The sequence below is a fragment of the Physcomitrium patens genome, chromosome 25 (assembly GCF_059467195.1).
Source record: "Physcomitrium patens ecotype Gransden chromosome 25, ASM5946719v1, whole genome shotgun sequence".
Lineage (NCBI taxonomy): Eukaryota > Viridiplantae > Streptophyta > Bryopsida > Funariales > Funariaceae > Physcomitrium > Physcomitrium patens.
In genome coordinates, this window is record NC_143434.1 from 6,227,769 (window position 1) to 6,251,095 (window position 23,327).

Here is a 23,327-nt window from a genome sequence, read left to right on the forward strand (position 1 = left end):
GTACAATAAAAATAAAGAATCTTTGATGCTTTGAAAAATATCAGCCAAATTCAAGTTAAAGAATTATTAGCCATCAATACCATGCTACAAGAGGCATCCAAATCTGCAAACAATGAACTACATATACAACTTAAAGCAATATCCAAATCCACAATCAATGAATTACGTACACAACTTAAGGCATGGCACAAAAAATAAGCATCACAAGCAAGAAAAATCCACCTACATTAGCAGAGCAAATTTGGAACAAATCTATCATGATTCTAATCAAGCTAATAGTTACGAGACAATATTTGATATCTGATGCATTGTCAACTATTTAAACATCTCCACATCTTGAAAAATCTTACAAAGGTGTGAATTCACCTCATATACCTCTCACATGCATGGTCAATTGTAAAGATCAATTGCAACTCCTAGATAGTGCATTTGACCACAATTTTAATTTACTTGATGCTTGTAGCTACCAACTAATGCCATTAGCATGGTACAAATGATAACTTATGGCCATGGCTACTAAATACAAGCTCAATAATAGAAACTTATACAATAGTAATTCAAAAAGTGAAATCAAGGATGTATTGGAAGCAACATGTATAATCTCAAAATGATTTATCAGATGTTTGTATTTTAAAGAAAAATATGCCATATATATTAACTTAGTAGATTTTTTATTTTGTTGAAAATCTACAATCAAATTGATTTTTGACATCTATCAATATATGTTAAAAATTCAAAATAAATACTATTATATGAATCAAAGATTTATTACAATAATATAAAAATTGAATGATAGATAGAAATCACTCTATAGAGATTAATCCTATTCTTACAAAATGACCTCAAAAAATACTTAGACACTATCAAAGATAGTAAAGGCAAAGGTCCACAAAGGTGTAAATGGATTACTTCATTTCTTTGTGTGGCACGTGTAGAATTAAACTTAGGGATATTTGCTCAAATCTACTTTCTGTTTTTTTAAAATGTTGGCATAGTTCTTCATGAAGCTTGAAGTAAGATGGTTCTTTAATATTCTCAATCATGTTGCATAGTATTCAATAGTTGATGTATTCCAATCAACAATATCAGATATCAACATAGATACTATCATGCACTAAATAAATGTATGTATCTATTGTATTAAACTCCAACTAATATAATCTATTGATAGAATCCCTTATTTTCTTTGCCAAGACTTTGATTGTGTCAGTAGAGCTAATAATTTGATAGTATTTTGGTCCAAATAAAATAATGCAACCTTTATTGATTATACTTCTTATTAATAAGAGATTCTTGGTAATTCCAAATATGTATTTAATATTACTATTTTTATTTTATCACTATATTTGAATAATATATTCTTTCTTTTTCTAAAAAAATAGATATGCCTATTAGTAGAATATCTTATATTTTTAATCTCAAATATATTTGTTGAATCACCAATTACATGTTTGGTAGTACTTAAATCTAAATACTAATTGAGATCTTCTTACTTTATGTTTAAAGACATCATGGTAACTTAAATATCTTTGACACAATGATTGTTTTTTCTTATTTTGACTCTTTAAAAAAAATATGTTGATTTGTGATTTGTGCTTTTATTTTCTAAAATCCTAATGAATAGATCTTTTTAAATTTTGAGAAAAATAGTTTTATTCTCTAAAATTATTGTAATTACTTCTTCTCATCATATTTGGTTCTTTTAGTACTCTTATATAGTTGATATTTGGCATTGGGCCTCTCCTTGGAATATCCATCTTTAAAAGTGGAATATTCATTATTCTTAGACTTTCGTAAAATGTGCCAAAATACTTTGTGGCTTTGATCATTGAGAGAGCTTTATGTTGGATATAATCTTTCTTTTAAGGTTCTTCAAGGAGTAGTTTTCCATACATGAGTTTGAAATTAGAGAGCTAGTCTTGGCAGAACACAACTTCAATAAAGAAATCATAGCTTTTTGGAAATATCTTGAGCATGATTTGTACCACTTGATTTTTTAGTATTAGATCTTTGTTACTATAAAATTAAGTAATCAGTTCCTTTACTCTTTCTATGAATTTTTTTGTTGTTGTTTCTTCCATCATCTTGATGTTACTTAGCTTGTTGCTCAAATGAAATGTTCTTACTTTGTTGTGTGCTTCAAAGATGTTTTTTAAGAGTCTCCTAAGTGACACCTAACTCCTCCAAATCGGACACATGGTATAATATATTGTCTTTCAATGACAAAATAATAATTATTAGAGCTTTGAAATTTTTTTTCTCTCTAGCTCTAGTAAAGTTTCTATAAGCTCTACAATTATGCAAGCCTATTGTGGACACACATGATACCATAACTTCTTCTTTTTTGAAATTATCCTTATTTTTATCTTTCATACTACATAATTAATGGAGCCTTCTAATTTGATGGATTTAGCAATGCTAAATGATCTTTCTACCATTGTTTTCTAGTCTTCTTATACTAGAGTTATCTACTATCTATCCACATGATTGTTTGCAGATCTATAACAATTCTTTTCTTTCAAACTTATGTGTCTATTGTAGCTATCAATTTAGCAATTCAAGTGGTGTTGTATGTACAACTTCAATGAAAATTCCATGATTTGGCCCTTGATTTTGCCTAATTGTTTCTTGTAAATTCTTGCTTCTCAAGCTTACTTCTTTTAGAAAAAACATTCATTTCAAAGCTTTGATACCATGTAAAAACATGATCATTTTACTGATGTAGTTCAAGGAATCAATAACTCATTTTAAGAAAAATACATTTGTAGTATATATATATATATATATGTGTGTGTGTGTGTAATTTGATCCTAATCATTTAATCATTTCCATTGGAAGAGAAACTCTTGCAAAACAATAGGTGCAGAGTAATCCTAGCTAATCTACTATGTGGCCTCTTATTTACTAGCCTAAAGAAATGTAAAGCCCTACTGGCCCTCTTGTAGTGACTTAAATTCTGCTGAATGAAAAACACCTTTTTACCATAAGGTATGTGAAAGTAATTTGCACCAACTGAAACCTGAAGCTCAACCAATTCAGGGGAGTCACCACACCTTATATGATTATGTACTACTGTTTTATAGAACTCTTAGCAAATACTTTCATCAAAGAACTTACCCTACATGGATGGGTTGTTGACTGCTTCCAAGAGCGGATCATACAAATTACTGTATACAAGATGGTAATCCTTGAGCTCTCTTTCAGTTGTAAGAGCATGTTCCTCAGAGCGTCGCTATATTTCTCGCAAACGTCATTAATAAACTCGACGCAATTTCCAGCCGTGAAGTTGTATTTGGTAATTTGCGAAGTACAACACCCCACAGGTGCTAGTCCAGCGACTCTTACCCTGAGAGCGCCCAAATCGTACAAAACCTGGTTCACACAAACAAATTGTACATGAAACGATTCATAAGATGTTCAAAATATTTGTGGTGTTGGTAAAATTTTGTTGTATACAGATACATGTACTCCGATCCTCTAATTGACTTGATACGGTACTTATGAGTAGCTGGGTGAGATCTTGGATGGATATACCATGTGGGGTAGTGGGGATGAGGAAGTAGTAACCCCTATGAATTTGCAGAGGTTATCTCCCACTGGAAATCCTTGCATCTGATGCACGCTGTGGAAGACGTGTGATGTCCAGCAGGAGGCTACCAGTCCAATGGAACTTGAACTTTTCCATGTAAGAAGAGAATCAGATCGTTACTGAGATTCAGTCGGAAGACGACGAACTTAAATTGACCACTTCCATCGATCCAGCTGCTACAAATTTAAAAAAGGGATCTAAACCGGCGATCATGCTTGTGTTAGTGCAACGAAACGTGTCAAAGCCAGCATCGTACTTCCGTTGCCACCCAGAAACGCAAAGAAAAAACCTGCGGTTGCATTGCGAAGCAAAATACGTGAATCAGACCTTCGAACTATTCAGATTAACACTCCTCGCATGAGAAATTTCGAAACTCTCATACATCAGAGTCTCTCTAATGTTATTCTGTTCATATTCAATCCTCTTGACTCACCACACAGTTGCTCCACAACCCATGGTTTTAGTATACTCCGCTCTGAGCTTCGTCTGGGCGCCTGTTTTCACTTTTGTTGGTGAAGCTTGCACAATTCATGGTTCATGATGCACGGTTTCTCTCATGAAAAACTGACACTAGCTGTAGAATGTTGGCTGATCTTAGCATTGGCTCGGATAAAAGAAGGCAACACATAGGTGGAGCCCAACTGTTGAGGTCATGCGTGTTTCATGAAGATAATGTGAACTTGCTCTTCAACAAACAACTTGATAGTTCACCCTCTTTATGCTCTCCCGTCGTTAAGAAGTGACGTCCGAACAATTCATACCTCAAGTTCGACATGCAGAGATATTCGATTCAGTCATTTAGAGTATTCTCCGCATTTCAAATTCAAATCAAGCAATTGCATGCATGTGCAGGTTGCGAAGAAGTACTGTATAAATCATAATAAGCAAGACGCAATTTCCTCATCTACCGACGAGGAAAAAACCGGCTGCAGCGGACTGATGTAACCCAGAATCGCCGTCATTATGCATACACTCTAAAGCGGCAGGAATCATGCTGGGACAGAACCAAGTGCATGCAACCTCTTAATCCCATTTGCAAGGCAATTATGAAGAGTCCTATTATTGATCAATCCGTGGTAGCCAGTTGAGATAAGCTGTTGCACGATTCCGTTTCAGACAGCATGATGTTACTTTTCATCGAGTTCTACTCTCTTCAGTATCAATTGAATCCCAATAATCTGGTCTCCATCATCCCGAACATCACCTTAGCATCATTAGAAGAGCAACACTGGGCCTATGCAGTGAAGGCATGCAAGCAACGAAGAAGCGTGAAGGATAGTGTGTGAGTTGTAAATTTTTGGCACGTCGACTCTTCAGTAATTCATTCGAGAATTTTTGCACCCATTTCTTCTGGTTGCATCACTCTCATGCTCTCTGGTTTCTAGAAGCAAGTGACAGCAGGAAGTGCGTGGATAGTATGAGGAATCGACCTTTTGGAATGGGGACAAACTTCTGGTATCATAACCTGTGGTTGCATCCATATGTAAACAGTACAAAGAACGGCAAAATCATCATGGAAAGGGGGTGCTTGGTGGTGTTGCTTGGATCACAAAAGAGTGCAGGTTTGAGCACATGGCTGCTTGACCCCAACAGCTCACTTGTAGTCCAGCAATCTACGGAAGGACTGCATGTTGCTGGCATGCCTTGTGTTACCCTGGATGCTTTCAAACACCTTCCTAGATCATGCCAAAATAAGTTACAGTAAGTGTCAACTCTTTGCAGACCTTGAAAAACTTCATGCTTTGCCAATTCGAAATTGTAGGTTTTTGGTGGTCAACCCCATTGAAGTTTTGTAGTGGAATTCAATTTGTTAAGTTGGTGGTTAGTTATCCAAAGTAAAAATGAGTGGTTTAAGGAGTTTTTATACTTAGAAGTCTATTTGGTAGTGGTTCAAAATTCTTACTTAAGTCTTATGTTTGGTGAAGAAAATCACTCATTTAGAAGTTTTGGCTTTTGTACATGGCATTAGATATTAAGATAGAAGGGATCATGAAATAGACTAATTTATTATTTTAATACAAGACTAAATATGTCAATTTATATCTTAATTCTAATTATTGTGAGAAGTATAAAAAATTGGATTGTTTTTAAATAATATTTATTAAAACTTATAACACTAGTTTCATTTTAAAAATTTTCCTTTTGAAATGGATCCAATTGAAATTCCAAGAATAATATTATTCTTGTCATTTAAACATAATGTATTCTATTTCATCTTTATTTCTTAGAGATTTTAAACTAATAGTTATAAATATAAAACCAACTAAGTGAGATATGTCAATTTCAATTAATCAAAGAATTTAAAAGTTAGAATGTTTTATATTTTTTTTGAATTAAAAAGATCCTCCAAATATTCTTATATATAATTTTCTATTAAAAAGACTTGATCTTTCTTCTATTATTTCTTTTTATATTATTAAGATTTTTTTTCTTAAATATATTTAATAATAAAATTTTCAATCTAGTATTTTATATAATTAAAATTATTAATATATATCTTATTCTTTAATATTTTTAATATTTTTAAAAGAAACTACTTTCTTTAATTCTTGTTAAAGACATGAGTTATAATAGAGTTCTAAAAAGATAATACATTCTTATGTCATTGAAGAAGAAAAAGTAAATAAATAAGAGATAAATATAGGATGTTGCTAATTCCACCATAGTTTTTGCTTCCACCACCATAACTTGTTTTATTTAGATTTTAATTATTTTTCTTAAATTTAATTTAACTTCTAAACTTTAGAAAAAAATTAATAAATAAAATACTGTTGGAAAAACTAATAAAGATTTTGATCAAAATTAAAAAGCCTAAAAAATATTTAATTTAAGTGGCAAGTTGTAATGACGATAAAAAAAAATAGTAATAGCATCAACAATAATCTAAATATAAGATAAAAAAAGAACTCGAGTGGTTATGGCTAGTTATAATGAATAAGTTTGAATAGCCACATGACATATCTACAATAGCCTAAAAATCTAATCTATGCTAGAAAACTTCTTTAAAGCTTCTTAAGAAAAATATTACATATTTAACATGCTTATACTTACTTCTATTTATTTCTATTTATCTAAGTAATATACACTTTAATTACAATTCTAATATTTAAACAATTTGATACAAGTCTAAGTAATGATGTATATTTTTAAATTTTAAATATAAGATCCATATCAATTTTTGTATTCTTCAATGAGATTTTTTAAGTTTTTAATTTCATTTAATGTTGATTGTATTATTTCACCAAAAGATTATCCTTCCAATTGCATGTCAGACCAAATTTTGCCTACTAGTTAAAATAAAGTTACATAATTATTTTTAAGATTTTTATGAAAAATTGGTATAATAATAAATTATTTTTAGTACATATTTCTAAATAAAATTTCTTTTTTTATTTTTTGAATAAAAAATTTGTAGTATATAAAACAACAACAATGGCAATAGTGTCAATAAGTTTAAAAGCTTGTGTTATAAAGACCAATGGTTAGGTTGTAACAAAGGTGTTCATCTTAATGAAGGCAACATGAAGGAGATTCTATTTGCAACAACAAGAATTAGGGCTCACACAACAGCTATGTCCATAGAATTAGATACAAATCATGTTGTGGATCCACCATTTTGATTTACAATTTGATGCAAAAAAATCTAATCAAAAGAAAGTTTTAGAAAACTATTCTTTAAGAAATAATAACTTCATTGAGCAAGTGAAATTATATAGAATTTAATTTTTTTGAATAATGTAAAAAATTTATGAGTAATAACACAAAATTAATTTGTATTTGCATGGCTATTTGTTCTAATATATTAATCAAAAAGACTATTCAATAGAATTATTTAAATTTTATTAAAAAAAATAAAATAAATAATAAAATAAAAATTAATTAGTTTGAAAGGTATTAAACAAAGGGTGCATGTTGTGGATGGAAGGCTATAGCAAAAATTATGTTGGAATAATATATATATATATATATATATATATATATACATGAATAAGGCAACTTTTGATCTAAAATTAATGTATAAATAAATAAAAGACATAAATAAGATAGACTTCTTGTAATCAATAAGTTTTTATTTTAGTCACTTGGAGTTAATTTTAACTTGGAATAGAGAATATTTATATATAGAATGTCTTTGAATCACAAGAGATCTTTTATGCAAGAATTTTTTATGCAAGAAAAGAATTTGTATAGAACTAAATCAATAAAGGTTTAGATATGCATGAATGGAGTTTTCTATATGATTTTATTGAAAGAAAATTTTTGTATAGGAATAGAATTTGAACGCAAGAAGGTTGATTTTCTGGTTTTTCTTTTAAAGTATATTACAAGTTTATAAATTAAATTGGATTATACTTTGCTTGTTAGATATTTGATGGTATTGTTTTTGATTAATAACATTCCCATCTATAGAAGCATCATGACTTATAGGAATATATTTTATCTTTTTTCTATATTGGCCAACAAAAATATACAAAAAAAATATTTTTTCACTTTTAATATCAACATGTGTAGGCCCTTCTAATATTAGATAATTTACTTCATGTAGAATATTTTCTATAAAAGAATAAAAAACCATGTCTTATTGTAAGACAAAAGTTATGAAACGACAAGATTAAATGTGGTCTAAAAAATTTCTTATTGGAGGAGGTATTGCATACCAAAAAAAAAAAAAAAAAAAAAAAAAAAAAAACTTTATTTTGTTTTATTTTGATTTAAAAATAATATCTACTAAAGTCTTACATGTCCATTATTGGTAGAATGTGTCCTATATCACTTAATGTAGGAAAAATGGAATAATGTCCTTACAAACTCCAAAACTTCCAAAAAAACACCCTTTCAAGAAAATAACTTCCTGGATCTTCTTTTTTAGCATTTTCAATGCTTTCAACCATACGGTCTTGTTATTAACTTATGTTAGAATCAGTCTACCAAATCTCAGGTGTTGAGGTCATTACATGTGGGAGATCATAATATTCAAAGGTGAGAGAAAAGGTTTTTTTGTTGCCTAAAAGGCATAGTGAGACTTGTGCTAGACAAAATTCCTACTTGTGACTCCAAACTTTTTGAGGGAATTGATTTCAAAGATGTCCTGAAGTTGAGCACGAGTACAAAATCCTAGAACAAGGGGACATGTGTAGCACCTTCAACTAAATTGTTTTCAAGAAGTAGATAGTTGAAAAACCAATAACATGGAAATTATTATAAAAAAATCATATTATTATTTTTTAAAATATTTCCTCAAAAAACGTATAGTGAAAAGAAGCACTTTTACATGATTTAGAAGGAGAATATTATATATATATATATATATATATATAAGGATTTTAAAAGGTTAGACATGACCATTAGACATGACCATTAGCCCTAAAATGCACTAGGCAGCTCTATATTGGACCAATGTTGGACTTGTTGCCCTACAATATTGTTGTCATATAACCACAAAACTGCCCACATTTACAGCCATCATGTGACTGGTGCAAGCCCCTACCCAAACTATCCCAATTGGAAACCAAATCTAAAAAACACTCGAACTAATTTGAAAAATAGTTTTTGAAAAAAACAATTAGTGGGGCATAAACTTCATACGATTCTCTACCTTCAAAAAAACCATTTTAATGAAAATACCAAAGATTGGTACTTCATGTAGAATGCCCAAAACAACCAAAAGTTGTTTTAGCTTTTAAGAAGCTATAAGTGTTAACAATGTCATATTCTTACATCTCACATATATACACTAACTAATTACTTATGATGATTTTCTTTATAGTTTAGATATGTGAGCAAATACATTTCTTTAATACTGCTGAAGTATTGTTGCAGTTTTATTAGAAGTTTTTAATGCAATTTTATTTTTAAAATGACAACGCATGATGATTTGCACTATTTTGATTTTCAGAAGCCTCCATTGCATATCTCAACTTGCCAAAGTACGAATTCTGGTCTTGCCATTACCTCACTTTCTAGATTAATCAACTCGGTTTTTAATTTGTGAATACTTGTATATTTAGATGGAGCACTGTGATAAATTATCGTACTTTTCTATCGATAGATCTGCAATAGTTGTAGAACCTCTACATTATAATTATAGATAGACAGGTTGCAGAACAGAAACTTTGGAACCGCAATATTGTTTAAATAAACAAGATATGCCTATTTTTTTACGGTCAAATTTGTGTGGGTGGTGGTCACTAGAATAGCACATTTTAAATTATGTTTTCATCGTATATAACTAATTCATAACTCATCCGACAATCACATCACCATGTTTATTAATCTATTGGTGGTTCAAACTAGTACTGCCCAAATTGCAATAATTTAACAGACCCATTCACACTAAGAAAATATATACTATCATGAAGTCTTTGAAAAAAGACTACAACGCACGGCTTGTGTACACATGGGATTTGATGAAGGATTTCTCAAGTGGTCGATTCAAGGAACACCAAAATACTTTCAAGTCGGTTCATCAAGTCGGTAGCCTAAAAACCTTGTGCGATATTTTCCAAAAACATGCAGATATATGGTTCGAGTAGATGGAAAACAAATAACAATCCTGCATTCATATTGAAGACAGTAGACAGGAGCTAATAATAACAAAAAGGAGACAGACCAGCTTATTCTTAATCTAGTTTTAATTGCCGAACGGCCACAATACCACATTCAGAAGAGATACAATGATGTTCTTCACTAAATAGATCACACGTTCTAGAATTATCAAAAGGTGCTTAATAAGGACGGAACACTAATTCCGGCACGTCAAGATATCCTGCAAGGCCAGTCCCAGAAACACACAAACGTCCCAGGATGAAGATTTTAACCCCTAATAGAAACTAACACAGGGCCGATGCCTGCACCTGCACACAGCAACAACCGCTGCCATCAAAGCTATTCAATATTCTGCGACTTCCTGACTCTGCATCATTTCCTGTTTGTCTGATGCTCAATGAGAAGAACGCCTCTGTTTGCTTGGACCTGCTGGCTGTAGATCAGCTTCACCTGTTCAGTCCAAAGGGCATGTTAACTTTCAACCTATGCATCTAACCAGCAAAACTGGGATCCCTGCAACCTGCAGGTACACCTCGACACAACTGTGAGCTGGCTTACCATATATTTCATCACATGCACCTGCATTCCTAAATTACTCTGCACACTGTTCACCAGAAAAGTAGTAGCATGATGCTCCCGACAGCTCACAAATCAAAGTGTTCATATCAATAGCAGCTAGACTGTTGCTGCACTGCAGCAGTGTTGAACATTGCACCTATACCTGAGACCTGCGCACAAGCTCAGGTTCTTGTCAGTAAACCGACAGACAGCAGAGACCAGCACGCCCCTGGGCTTAACTTTAACTAAATACTAGCCCAAACTTGACCTAAGCTCAAAATGGATAGGAACGGTGTGACAAGACACACACCAGAAATAGCGTGCTTCTATTCGTTATCATATGCTGCAGAGTCCCTTCGATGTGGAGATCCAGCTGGAGCAGTTTCAGCTGCTTGGCGCACCTCGCGTTCACGATTCCATTGCTCGATCTTAGCCCTTCTCTCTGCAGAACCTTCCCGGGCACCAGGACTTCGTCCCCTCCTAGGAGGTGTTCTACTTCTGCTTCTGTCTCGCCTTCTGCCTCCATCTGAACGACCTCCTCCTCTGCGGTCATCGTATCGCCGATCATCCCATTCTTCATATCTTCGACCATACGATCGACCTCTGCCACCACCACCTCGCCCGCCACCTCGTCGAGAATCATAGAAATCTCTGTCTCCATAACGTCGGGGACTTGGAGGACCACGAGCTTCTCCACGACCGTACGGCGAATGACTGCGACTCCTGCTGCGCCTTCGGTAGTTTCCGAATAGCTTCCTTCGCAATTCCCTCGATATTTTCTTCAAATGCATAAAGTTACAATAACCTCCCCTGTTGCATGTGTTCTCTTCATACTGACGGCATGTTGCTTCACGGAAATCGGTGACGGGAGAGAAATCCAGAATGATGGGTCTACCAGCATAAAAACGCCCACTCAGGGCATTCAAAGCAGCGGCAGCATGTTCTTCTTCTCGAAACTTCACGTACACATTCCCAATCTGTGAAAAGACAAAGCAGAAAAGTGAGAAGCATACCCGACAAGGGACTGTAGGAACACAACGTTCGAAACATTAAAGGGAAAAACTGCGCTACACACAAGCAAGATAACACCTTTGAAATGACAAAGAAAAATCTATCTCTCGGAGCGTAGAGCATACCATGTGATCCGCAAGATTGTCACAAACATTGAGATTCTCAATTTCTCCATACTTGCTAAGTTCTTCGAATATGTCTTCGTAGAAATCCTGTCATAATCAACAAACAAAATAGCAAATTCGAAGTCGGCATACCGCAGACGCACGGATACAATTGCAACTAAACAAAAGTCATAGTCAGCGTATTGCATCAAAAACAAAAACCCTAACAGGTTTCGAATACGAAATACTCGTCCACCAAAACACGCAAGGCAGATCAGTGCAACACTCACCGCAAGGGACGAGAAAAGGAAAAAAGGACGTACGGGGGGGGGAAAGAAACACGGCATTAACAAATCCAGTGAAGATCAACAAACCTCGAAGTGCTCCTGAAGTTTCCGAGGATCCGACTGCTGAATGTTCCCGTGCTGGTCTACACCGCCGTGAAAGCCAGCGTCGGGGGACTGATACATATTCGCAAGCAGCAAAGTCTGGCTGGCTGTAGGCCTGTTGTGAAGACGCGAACAGCGGTCACCATGGCGACACACACCAATCTTAAAGTAAAAGGGACAATTGACACGATCTTTCTCAGTCCCAAAGATGGACGCCAGATGCTCCGCCATGGTGGCACACCGAAACTGCCCCTAAAAGACTAACTCTTGAGTTCCCAGCCCCCGAGCAAACCTTATAATACACCACGCAGGAGCACCAGAAACTCTCCGCCGATACTCAGAGGAACTCCTACAGGGACCATCCGCATCGATTTCAGCAAGGCAGCGTGGCTCGAATTTATAGAGCGATGGAGAGAGGAAGAGCAGGTCAGACGGCGAGGGTTTGGCTGAGCAAAGCAAGGCGGAAGCGAAAGTGAAGCGAAGCCAAGCAAAGCCAGTGCTAGAGCAGGGAGCTGCGATTATAGGCCCCACTTCTCCGAGCGGAAGTTTAGTGACCCACTTGCACTGCCCTATGGACGAACATTCATTCATTCACTATGGTACATTTGGATGACATTCATCCCTTATTTCTGGCAACCTGAGTCCATGTCGATAGTTATTTTGAATTAGATTATTCAATCAGTGAAGAAGAAACCTATTTACTCATTCATTGAGTGTGTGTGTTTTTGAAGGAGTGTAGTCTTGATTGTTGGAAGTATATGAAAATTTTGATGGGTTAGTGTATAATGCATGTTGAATTTAAAAGCACTCCTTTGGGAATATAAGTATTTACAAGTAATTTTTGTTCTTTTGCAAACTTGTACAACACATATATAGAATGTAATGTGATGGGAAATGATTTTTGTATTGCTAGGTTAGAATATTAAGAGAATTATGGAATATTTTCGTCTTGTAAGCTATGTCAATTATATATTGATGTCACTTAAGTACAAAAAAAATCAACCATGTGCTTCTTTACAGAAAATTGAGTATGAAACAAAATAAATAAATAAAAATAGAGGTTAAGATGAAACACTAACCGTGTTCAATGTGAAAATGTAAAATTTGAATGTTTCAAAAATTCATGCTTGCATTCAAAAACAATTGTGTTGTCTTCTGTATAACAATGTTGCAATTTTATATTGATTCTTGTTGTTTTAGATATACAATGTTACCAACTATAAATGTATTGATATACCTGACAAACTATACTGTTTACTTATTTATCTTATTCTATTTTCTGTCTTCACAACAAATGCTGTACCTTTACAAGAAATGTCGCTAACAAAGTTATGATGTTTAGTCAAAGTACTTATAATAAAATATTAAAAAATAAAGAAATAAAAAATGGCATATATGTATTTATTTACATATGCATCTGCATAAATACACACTCACACAAATAAAGATGACGCACATGCAACTTTCTTGAAAATGGCACAGAGTATGTTGAAGCTGTTTAAATTGATTAAAGTTCCATTGATAAAATATATATATATATATAATATAAAATATCGAAGTTACATGTATTAAGTTGTTTGGCATATTATCATTGTTCAAAATAAACAAAGCATAATCAATACCAAACAAATCTTTTATAAGCATTCTCCATTCTTTTCGAGCCATAAATTAGCTGTTTTCACCAATATGTGTACCATGAAGGTGTAGTATGAAGATCTGAACTGTGCCTATTAATCTGCATTGACCTTAATAATTTGCTGAAATATATTATCTTTCGTTTACAAGCCTACGTAGGCTTATAGAAAGTTTTGTCGTTACCAACCACTTTCAACAACAACATTTAATCCATTCAGAAAACACAGGTAAATCAAAATGGGACAACCTTTCATTATTATTTTAAAAAATTACAAAATTAAGTATGAACTTTCATAGCGTAGATGCTTTAGAAAACTTTTTGGAACAAACACTTGTGATGCACTCAAAGATTATAAAATGTTTCCATGTCTCATCATACTTCCACAAAACCCCATATTTTGTTTTTACTATGCATATATGTATTTCGTAAGTTACAAATAGAACATGTATCTTTTTCATAGAATCTTGGAGCATTCAAAACCATAGACGTTTTTGGTGTTGTAAGCAGCAAAATTTGCCAAAACACCATTTAAAAAGCAAGAATATAAAACCGTAGGGTGCCTATCAACCTTGATCTCGTTTTAAGATTGCAATGAAGTTTTATGTAGAACGTTGAAGGCTCATTGAAAGAGTTTTAGCCAAATAAACAAGTCAGCAACTCCCTCTCCAGAAATATACGTATATATACATTTACATACATATGGATGAAAGTTACATCCGGATGCGTTGGATGTATGACATTTCATTCACAAAGGCTCAGTTGGCGAAGCCCTTGCAAACCCTAGATATTCCTCCCTCTTCGTTGGTAGTACTCTTTCTCTGCTTTGCGCTTTCACCATCGCCCCTCTGTGCTGCGTTTCCTTGCTGCTCAGTCACCATGGTGTGTCTGATCTGCCTCGTCCTTGTCATTGTGCTGCTCTTCTTGGCTCTTATTCAGTGCTATCTTCGTGTTCGTGAAATTTTATGTTTAGGGTTTACGTCTTTGTGACTGAAAGTTGGTTGTGTGTGTTTCCGATGTTGGCAGTCGCTCATTGCGGGCGAGGAGTTCCAGCACATTCTTCGTGTTCTGAATACCAACGTCGATGGGCGTCAGAAGATTATGTTTGCCCTAACCTCCATCAAGGGAGTCGGGCGTCGTTTTGCTAACTTGGTGTGCAAGAAGGCTGACGTCGACATGAGCAAGAGGTGCGCGAATCTCTTCGTCTTGAGCTCTTTGTTTCTCCTCTTGAAAATTTTGATGTGTGTGGGTACTTTCCAGATCCTAACGCTTAGATTACATGGTATCCATAGTAACGCTTTGACTGGTCTTGCTTATTGTTTATGGGATTTAGGGTTTCGTGTCTTTTGTGTCTCTACGAGTTCGTGAGAACTCCGAATGTCTCATCTCGTGTTTCTCTAAATCACGTGCAGGGCCGGCGAGCTTTCCGCAGCAGAGCTGGAGAACTTAATGGTGATAGTTGCTAACCCTCGCCAGTTCAAGATTCCAGATTGGTTCTTGAACAGGAAAAAAGACCACAAAGACGGTCGCTACTCCCAGGTTGTATCTAATGCCTTGGACATGAAGCTCAGGGATGACCTTGAGCGTCTGAAGAAGATCAGGTTAGTGAAATTTTCTTCTTCCAGTTTATGATTAATGCTTATTCAAATTTATATTTACAAATATAGATCACTTGTGATTTGAACTATGCAGCACTCTATTGCATTGCGCCTGGCTTTAGGCAGTGCTGATTGCCTTGTGTCATGACGGCTTGGTTTGGGGGATGCAGGAACCACCGTGGTCTTCGTCACTACTGGGGCTTGCGAGTACGTGGTCAACACACGAAGACAACTGGACGTCGTGGAAGGACCGTCGGTGTGTCTAAGAAGAGATAGAGTATTCGTTATGTATCGGTTCGGAGTGTTATATTAAAAAGTCGCAGTTTTAATGCAACTCCTTCCTTTGTCGAATGTACTTGATGCAGTTCTATTCAATAGTAACTTAAGAAACCCCAACTGAAATAATGAATTGGCTAACCAACATCTTTCTGGCAACCATACCTAAGAACTTGTTATTATGAACTAATCTTCAATCCTAAACTACCTATTCACGTCCCAGTTAGAAACGGGTTTTCAATTCTGAAAAGCGAATTGAACTTTTAGCCTGAACAACTCTGATCTGTGGAGATTTTAAATATCGTAGCAAATATTAAATATTTACCACAATATTCACAAAAACCATGTCGTGAGACGAATCACCATCTTTTGATTCCGCTTTGAAATCCCGCATGGACTCAATTCTGAGAAGTGCAGTTGACACGGGTCACACCCATTTCGCGATAACTCGTCCTATGACAACTCGCCGCGAAACAAAAATCGTGTGACAATTAGTAAATAGTAGCAAATTTTCCACTTCACATGACCATGTATTTAACAGCATCTTCATGTCAACTCAATTTATCCTCCACTACACATTTTTTTGTTCTTTCATTTTCAATACATTAGTAATGAATCTAAAGTATCAGAGAAAAATCAAGTAATTCAAGTATGAGTAGAATAGTGTTCAACTCATGTTTGATACAAAATCTGGTGTTAATCATTTTGATGTTTGCTTTTGTAAATGTACTTTGTCATTTCAATACAAGAACAGATGGAATTCATAACAAAAAATTTGATAACATGCAACAAAGTTACATATCAGACAATTGACATTTGTTAAGACGCAGAAATAACAATGCCTTGTGATTGTGTTGTAAAAAGCCATTGAAATCTCTTGGAATGTTCATAAAAGCTCATTGGACTAAGTCATTGTTTGCTCAAGTAGCCCCTCTAAAATTATTTACATTTTTATTTAAAAAAATAAAGAATATAAAATTTCCCGTTTCACATTGCTATTTTTTCTAAATTAATTTTTTAAAACGATTCTTGTTTATTTTTCACGGCGAAAGCCGCGGGCGTCGCAGGTTGAGTTATCGCGAAATGGGGGAAGGGCTGGACAGTTTTTCGTCAAAGGGGTGTGTCCCGAGCAATGTAGGGGTGTGTCCTCAGGCGGGTCCTCCTTAGAATCACTTGCAGCGAGTATAAAGTGACACACCTGGGCCCACTGAGAAAAAAATTCTCATATTTTTCTCGGAGCCGCTGGACACATGAGGGCTCAGACTCTTGAACCTGAGGAAAAAGACAAACAAGAAATCGTTAAATGTTGAACGACGGCCATGGCCATCTCATCCTCTGTCATGGGATCCAATCCCCTTTCCTTTCTCCCATCTTTCGGAACACACTTCTGTCTAGAGTCCACAATTCCCTGCTTCTCGGAGGAGTCGTTTTTTTCACTGTTTGGTCGCCTCTCATGGTCCTGTGACCACTGACTGTACTCTGGTTACCGAGCTTCAATCCTGTGCACTACAACATAGCTTCGATGTTTTTTCAGTTTTGGATCGTGTGGAGGGAGATTTGAGATCGTGGGTTTAGGGGTTGGAGGAGAGACATGGCCGCGATGCTGGCGGTTCCTGCTGTTGGGGTTGTGCGGGCGCAGCAGGATGGCTGGCTGGCGTCGCCCAAAAATGTGGCATCCTCTCGAGTTTCGGTCCTGGTATCATGACAATTAGTAGCAGGCCTGTTGCTAGAGCGGGGGTTGTTGGAGTGGATTCAACGCCCGGGGGTCGGTTGGGGTGTCAGATTGGTTTATCTAAGCTCAGGTTGGTGACGTTATCGTGTATTGGATCAAGTAGAATAGGATTGATTGTAGTGAGATTGTTTAGTTGGTTGCCCTTAATCTTCGAAATGAATTTTGCATGTGTGGTTTGGAATTATCCCAAAATTGAAGGAGAAAGTGGTTTGGTTTTAAGGCGATCTCATTCTCAGGATTAGTTGGTTGGGCATCTAGCGAAGCTGGTGTCACTGCCTCACTGAATGGGTGCTGCCTAATTCGTCTGAATTGGGTTTGTGTGAGCTGTTGTCTTTAGAGTCGTCCTCCGAATCGACTATCTCAAAAGTTGGAGCTTGTACATCCTGCAAAATCTCATTTTTTTTGGCAATTCCGTTATAGAAGTTGTCCTGGCACGGTCCTATCTCTGGTGGTTGCAAGGTGAAGATAGCAAGGCCGAACAGAAGAGATTGCAAAGAAGGATATTCAAGCAGCAACGCTGTACCAACGCACCAACCTCTAAACACGTTGTATGTGGAACATGTAGCAATATAAGGCGAAAGTCATGCGTGAATTGAGTAGCTCCAATTCCTCGCAGCTTACACAGCTGCAATGGACTGTGAAAGCTTCTTTCAGAAAGACCACTTTTTGTAAGTGTATTGATTGCCTGATCATGCGTGTTCATGTCCGAAAAATTGGACTTTGCATACTTCTCAGATTGTGCACTGGGAATAGATACGCGTGTAACACGAGATGCTTTAGAGAGCTGCATTCGAAGGTTTTGTATGCACTTATTTATTCGGTGGATTTCTAATGTCTTTTGTATGACAGTTGTTACAAGCCACCACAGGCCCCAACGAGCCTCATGCCGCAAATGTGACGTGGGTGCCAGAGGAAGGGGTTCTTAAGGCTGGAGATCAAGCACAGGATTTAGTAGATGGATTAGACAGGACACTGAGTTTTTAGCGTCCAATCTACCGACACATCCTAAATTTCACCATGGGCGTTTAGCAAACGGTTTACAGTATGTAATTTTGCCCAACAAGTGCCACTAAGTAGGTACTGTTGCTCGTCATGTCTCATTGAACGCTGTGAAAGGCTTCTAGGGACAGGTTCTCGGTCGAATGCCTACACGGATTTTCACCATACAGTCTTTCCTGTTCATTCGCCAGTTACTGCTCAGGGTTCGCAAGAGCTCTTTTCTTCCTCTTGTTTTGGAAGCACTTCATGAGGTATGCCTCTTGAGACTTTAAGGTCAGGTGAGACTGGCATGTACAAGAGTGAATTTGAGACAATCGAAATTTCTTTCTAATGGGTTCCTTCATATGCTTGATGAAATTTCTTCCAGGACGTAGCGTCAGACGTGAGTGAATAGCTCGTTTTGGTCAGCATTTTGACTTACCTTTTTTGTGAGTTTGCGGACGTCTGAGGGGTTATTAACCAGGAATCTGTTTTGCGGGTGATATCAGATAGCATGTAAGCCTAAATTCTTGGCATCTCGGATAGAGAAAGAGAGAAAGGCGGATCTTTCGGAGCTACAGATGATGAATACCATTGAATACAGGGTCGATTGTCAGGTGTGAATTCTTTCTTTACTTCTGCTTAAGAGGTACGTTCATGTTTATTTTTGGGTGGTGCAAGCGTGTTGAAAAGGATGCGTTTAAGTTTCATTTTGATACATATTGTGCACATATCTTGATGTTCTCGACCAACCACTTTCTTGTCTAACTGCTATGAGCTGTTAATGCACAGACGCAGCTTCTGCAGCATCTGCACTCAGAGAATATGTCAGGATATCGCTTCCCAATAGGTCTGGAGGAGCAAATAAAAAAGTGGGACCCTGAAACAATTAAGGCTTTTCACGTACATTGGTATTTCTTAGCGAATGCCACTCTTTTCATAGTTGGTGACATCGGCAGTGTCATCCGTACTGTAGAGATGATTGAGGTATGCTAAAGTATCTATGTTTCTTTTGATGTAAATATCATTAGTTTTTGAACCAAATTTGGAGATCGTTTCTAATTGAAGGCAAAGCTTGGGGTTCACTTTTTATTTGTGAATATTGATGGAGTTTTGGAGTTGGTTAGGCACAATTTGCTGCAACACCAGCGGGGGTGATCACATCTACGCATACTTCCTTAGAGAACATCAACCTAACTTCTATAGTAGTTGCCACGTTGAAGGAAAGACATCATGTTAGACCCCCGTTACAACACACATGGTCCTTGCCAAGTACTGAAAAACAACTGAAGAAACCTGTTATTTTCCAACATGGGCTTCTTCAAAACATTTCCATCAGTTTATTTTGCAAGGTAATTTTTGCTTCTGGAATCGAACCCTTTTTTGCTAATCTTTTAATTTCTTTTAAAATTTAAGATTTTCTAAGTTTTTTAATGTTAACTTGACTATTATGGTCTGCTTCTCTTTAACATGAGTGCACTGCGTGTTGCAAGATATCTCTTAAGAGTATGGCAATGAGAGCAGCTGATGTTTTCTTTTTGCAGTTTGGACGTGCCTTTGTAAAAAGTTATTGTAAAATTTTCTTATTTAGCAACCATTGTATCACAGGTCAAGTTATTCTGGCCTGTTGTGCAGACTCCTGTACAGAAAGTTCAGACATCTTCTGATTTGAGGGATGTTCTAATGAGGCGGATTTTTCTATCAACGCTTCAGTTTTGCACCAACACACGCTACAAGGTGTGTGTCCACTGCGTTATTGGTGTAGGAGAGCTTTTTCATGCACTGATGCTCATCTGAAGTGTATCGATTTTATTCTATATTGATTAAATAAAAAATAAAATTTGAGTTTAATTATAGGAGTTATTGATGACTTTAATATTTTTGAGAAACTGTGGTTTTGGGTGGAGGTTATACATCCTAACTTCCAATGCGCTTTCAAAGAAGCCACGTCTGTTGGTGCTGATAGCTGTTTGATACAGAGTGCCACTCCGCCATTCAATGGAGTTGAACTCGACCACAGCGACTCAGGCAGAGAAGGGTGTACCGTTTCTACTCTTAAACCGCAGAGCCTAGTCATTGGGAAGATGCAGTCAAAGTTGGCCTTCAAGAGGTTGGTTTTACTCATATCTTCGAATCATCTCTTCTTACATTTTGATGTCACTGAAGACAGGCGAAGGTGACGTTAGCTTTTCAATTTACTTGATTGTACAAACAAAAGTGTGCATACCGGCAGTGACTTGTGCATATGGGCTCTTGTATATGGGCTCTTGGAATTCCTTTTAAAGTGTATAAGAAGTCTCCTCTGTGTTGCAAGTTAGAAGTATTGAATTTTGATATAGTACAATAGTAGGGAACAACTAGTTCAATGTGTTTAGATCATTGAATGTTAATGTATGCTACTGAGAATCTACTTCTATGGAAACACTTGACCTTCTTTTTGTCGATGAAGGTGATCAGTTGTAAGTACTTGTGGATGATGGTGATTAGTTGTAAGTACTTGTGGATGATGGTGATTAGTTGTAAGTACTTGTGGATGATGGTGATTAGTTGTAAGTGATGGATGAAGGTAGTATCCAACACCCCCTCTTGTGCCTATAGTTATGCAGATTGAAACCTCTCCGAATCATTGTGAGCTTTTAATTATGCTCTAAAATTTAAATTTTTGTTATTTTTTTATTTTATGATAATTGAACATGTTAGATTAGGATTTATATAAGTGGAATTTAGTTTTATAGAATATTTAGGATTACAACTTTTGATGGTATAAATTATAGCCTAATTTCTTGAATTAGGTTAATTAGAACTAAGGTGATAAGAGTTAGAAAATTAAAATAGTAACTTAGTTAGTTTTAATAATTTTAAAGTTGTTAATTATTACTAAGAAGGTTGACTAAAAGCTTATGAGTGCATTTATAATCATTTCACATGATTTAGAAAGAATTAGAATTATAATTTTCTAAAAGATTTAGTGAAGTTTAGTAATGATAGTTTTGAGTTTTTCTCCAAATTTGACAAATTCAAGTAACATGGTAGTTCTTCTAATTAATGAGAGTCTTTTTAATGCAATGGTAGAATCAGATTTACCTTGTAGAGTGAAAAAAACAAGATCATCACCTTCTCCTTTAAAATACAAATGAAGTAATGAAATTCTCATTTTAAAGAATTTTACAAAAAAATTGCTAAGATCCTTGTAAATAAAAACTTCTATGAAAATTATAATTGAGCATGGATTGAGGATTGTGAGTAGTCGATTTTAGCTTAAAAAGATGTTTTGAATACAATGGTGAAATTAGATTTATCAAAAAAATGCTTTCTTGACTACTTATAAGAGCCATGAGCCTTAGTAATGAGATTGACTCTTGGATGAATGAAGGTTGTAGATTTAGATTAGGGATCTTAGAAACCAAAGATGGAGATATAGCCACCCTTCTATGAGCCTCCACTCAATTGTATAAGAAAGGTTTGGTTTTCCAAGCCCTCTCTCTCTCCTTTTTTGGAAAAGAGCAAAGCCATGCCAAAATTTGGCCAAAAATTCTAATCTTGATTTCATTTAGATTGTTAAATCTCATTGTGAACTTGTAGGTGGATGTGCATGGATTTTTAGTTGTGAATTAAAATTATTGGGTTTTAAAACATGCTTCATTGTGATAAATAGCTCCCTTGGCCTCCTAAGTACTCCAAAGGTTTCAAGAACCTTGGATTTTTTCCAATCAGTCATTCAATTTTTTTTTTGTTTCAATGTGAAATTCCTTATAATTGTAGCTTTTGTTGTTGGCTTTCCAACAAGGTAAGGTTCGCTCAATTTGGAATTGAATTGAATTTTTGGTGAAATTTTGATCGCAAGGGAGTCAATTGCCTTTGTAGTTTGGGAAGGCATTTCTTAGTGCTTTATAATTGGATTCAATTGGAATTTTGGGAGCATTGAGCTTTATAAGCTAAGCTTTGAAAGGCATAAGTTTTGTTGGATTTGAAGACGATTTGGATTTTTAGCAAATTTCTAAGTAAAAGGAGGTGGTTGCCGCAACTGTTTCGATCATTCAACTTCAAAAGAACAATTGTCAAGACTGAATCACTAGATTGCAACAAGATTTATTGGAGCAAAAGCATCTATAAGTTAATCTTGCAACAAACTAAGAATCATCTAATTTCGAGCTAATTACAATTCTTGGCAATTTTTGGAGTAGAAGGGGGATGCTACCTTCAATCATTGGACGTTGTCAAGGTATCTTTGCTTTTACCTCTCTTATTTTATTTTTACTTTTATATTCATTGTGACTCGTAATCTCCACATTTCAACTTTTGAATAATAAATTTTAAGTTTTAACCTTTAGTATTTTCACTTTAACTTTTAATTTTAATTTTTAATTTTTAACTTAAACTTCTAAATTTAATTTTTAACTTAAACTTTTAAATTTTAACTTTTAGCTTTAAATTTTAACTTAACTTTTGAATTTAATTTTCAACTTTAACTTTTAAATTTAACTTTTAACTATTAATTTTCAACTTTAATTTTTAAATTTAATTTTAACTTTAACTTTTGAATTTAATTTTTAATTTTAACTTTTAATTTTAACTTAAATTTGAGTTTTTATTCTTATTGTGAATTAATAGTAATAACTTAATTATTATTATTATTATTTTTATCATTTTAGCATAGTGAATTTTATATTATATTTTAATTTAATATTGGTAACCGTTGCTTGGATGGCATTAATTTTAATTGAACTACAAACACTTGCATTTAAATTAATTTAACAATTTCACAATTGGGAGTTCTTCCATTCTACCTCTCTAACTTTAGAACTTGGCTCACAATCATGGATTGCTTTTGACAGATGTGTGATTTTTCTCTTGTGAATTTTCTTCAAGTTTCAGTGTTTTTTCTAATCTAACCATGTCTTTATTTTCTGGAC

The 23,327-nt window shown here is 35.1% G+C and overlaps 3 protein-coding genes across 9 annotated transcripts; 2 read left to right on the plus strand and 1 right to left on the minus strand.

Moving 5' to 3' along the window:
• Positions 1–10,180: 10,180 nt before the first annotated feature.
• LOC112277437 (splicing factor U2af small subunit B) lies at positions 10,181–12,659 on the minus strand. Of its 3 annotated transcripts, XR_016500827.1 has the most exons (5): positions 12,183–12,659; positions 11,830–11,916; positions 11,004–11,670; positions 10,694–10,863; positions 10,181–10,585 (listed from the first exon to the last, which is right to left on the minus strand). XR_016500827.1 is itself a non-coding variant. In XM_024509743.3 (4 exons), exons 1-3 carry the CDS (start codon positions 12,426–12,428, stop codon positions 11,020–11,022), a joined length of 984 nt encoding a protein of 327 aa, XP_024365511.1. In that variant the 5' UTR covers positions 12,429–12,659; the 3' UTR covers positions 10,181–10,585; positions 11,004–11,019. The 3 variants fall into 3 exon arrangements, 2 of the variants coding, with proteins under 2 accessions (XP_024365511.1, XP_024365509.1); XM_024509743.3 differs by lacking the exon at positions 10,694–10,863; XM_024509741.3 differs by having other exon boundaries at positions 10,181–10,863.
• A 1,986-nt stretch (positions 12,660–14,645) lies between these two features.
• Positions 14,646–15,762, plus strand: LOC112277210 (40S ribosomal protein S18-like). Its single transcript, NM_001378612.1, has 4 exons — positions 14,646–14,712; positions 14,857–15,017; positions 15,243–15,431; positions 15,599–15,762. The coding sequence occupies exons 1-4, from the start codon at positions 14,710–14,712 to the stop codon at positions 15,702–15,704; spliced, it is 459 nt and encodes a 152-aa protein (NP_001365541.1). The 5' UTR covers positions 14,646–14,709; the 3' UTR covers positions 15,705–15,762.
• Positions 15,763–17,097: 1,335 nt separating this feature from the next.
• Positions 17,098–20,858, plus strand: LOC112277429 (stromal processing peptidase, chloroplastic). Of its 5 annotated transcripts, none has more exons than XM_090247367.1 (8): positions 17,110–17,506; positions 17,774–18,104; positions 18,286–18,686; positions 18,924–19,031; positions 19,207–19,401; positions 19,542–19,766; positions 20,023–20,151; positions 20,394–20,858. In XM_090247367.1, the coding sequence occupies exons 3-8, from the start codon at positions 18,579–18,581 to the stop codon at positions 20,592–20,594; spliced, it is 966 nt and encodes a 321-aa protein (XP_090103493.1). In that variant the 5' UTR covers positions 17,110–17,506; positions 17,774–18,104; positions 18,286–18,578; the 3' UTR covers positions 20,595–20,858. The 5 variants fall into 5 exon arrangements, with proteins under 5 accessions (XP_024365468.1, XP_090103493.1, XP_024365471.1 ...); XM_024509703.3 differs by having other exon boundaries at positions 20,050–20,151; XM_090247368.1 differs by having other exon boundaries at positions 17,367–17,506; positions 18,002–18,104.
• The last annotated feature ends 2,469 nt before the right edge of the window (positions 20,859–23,327 follow it).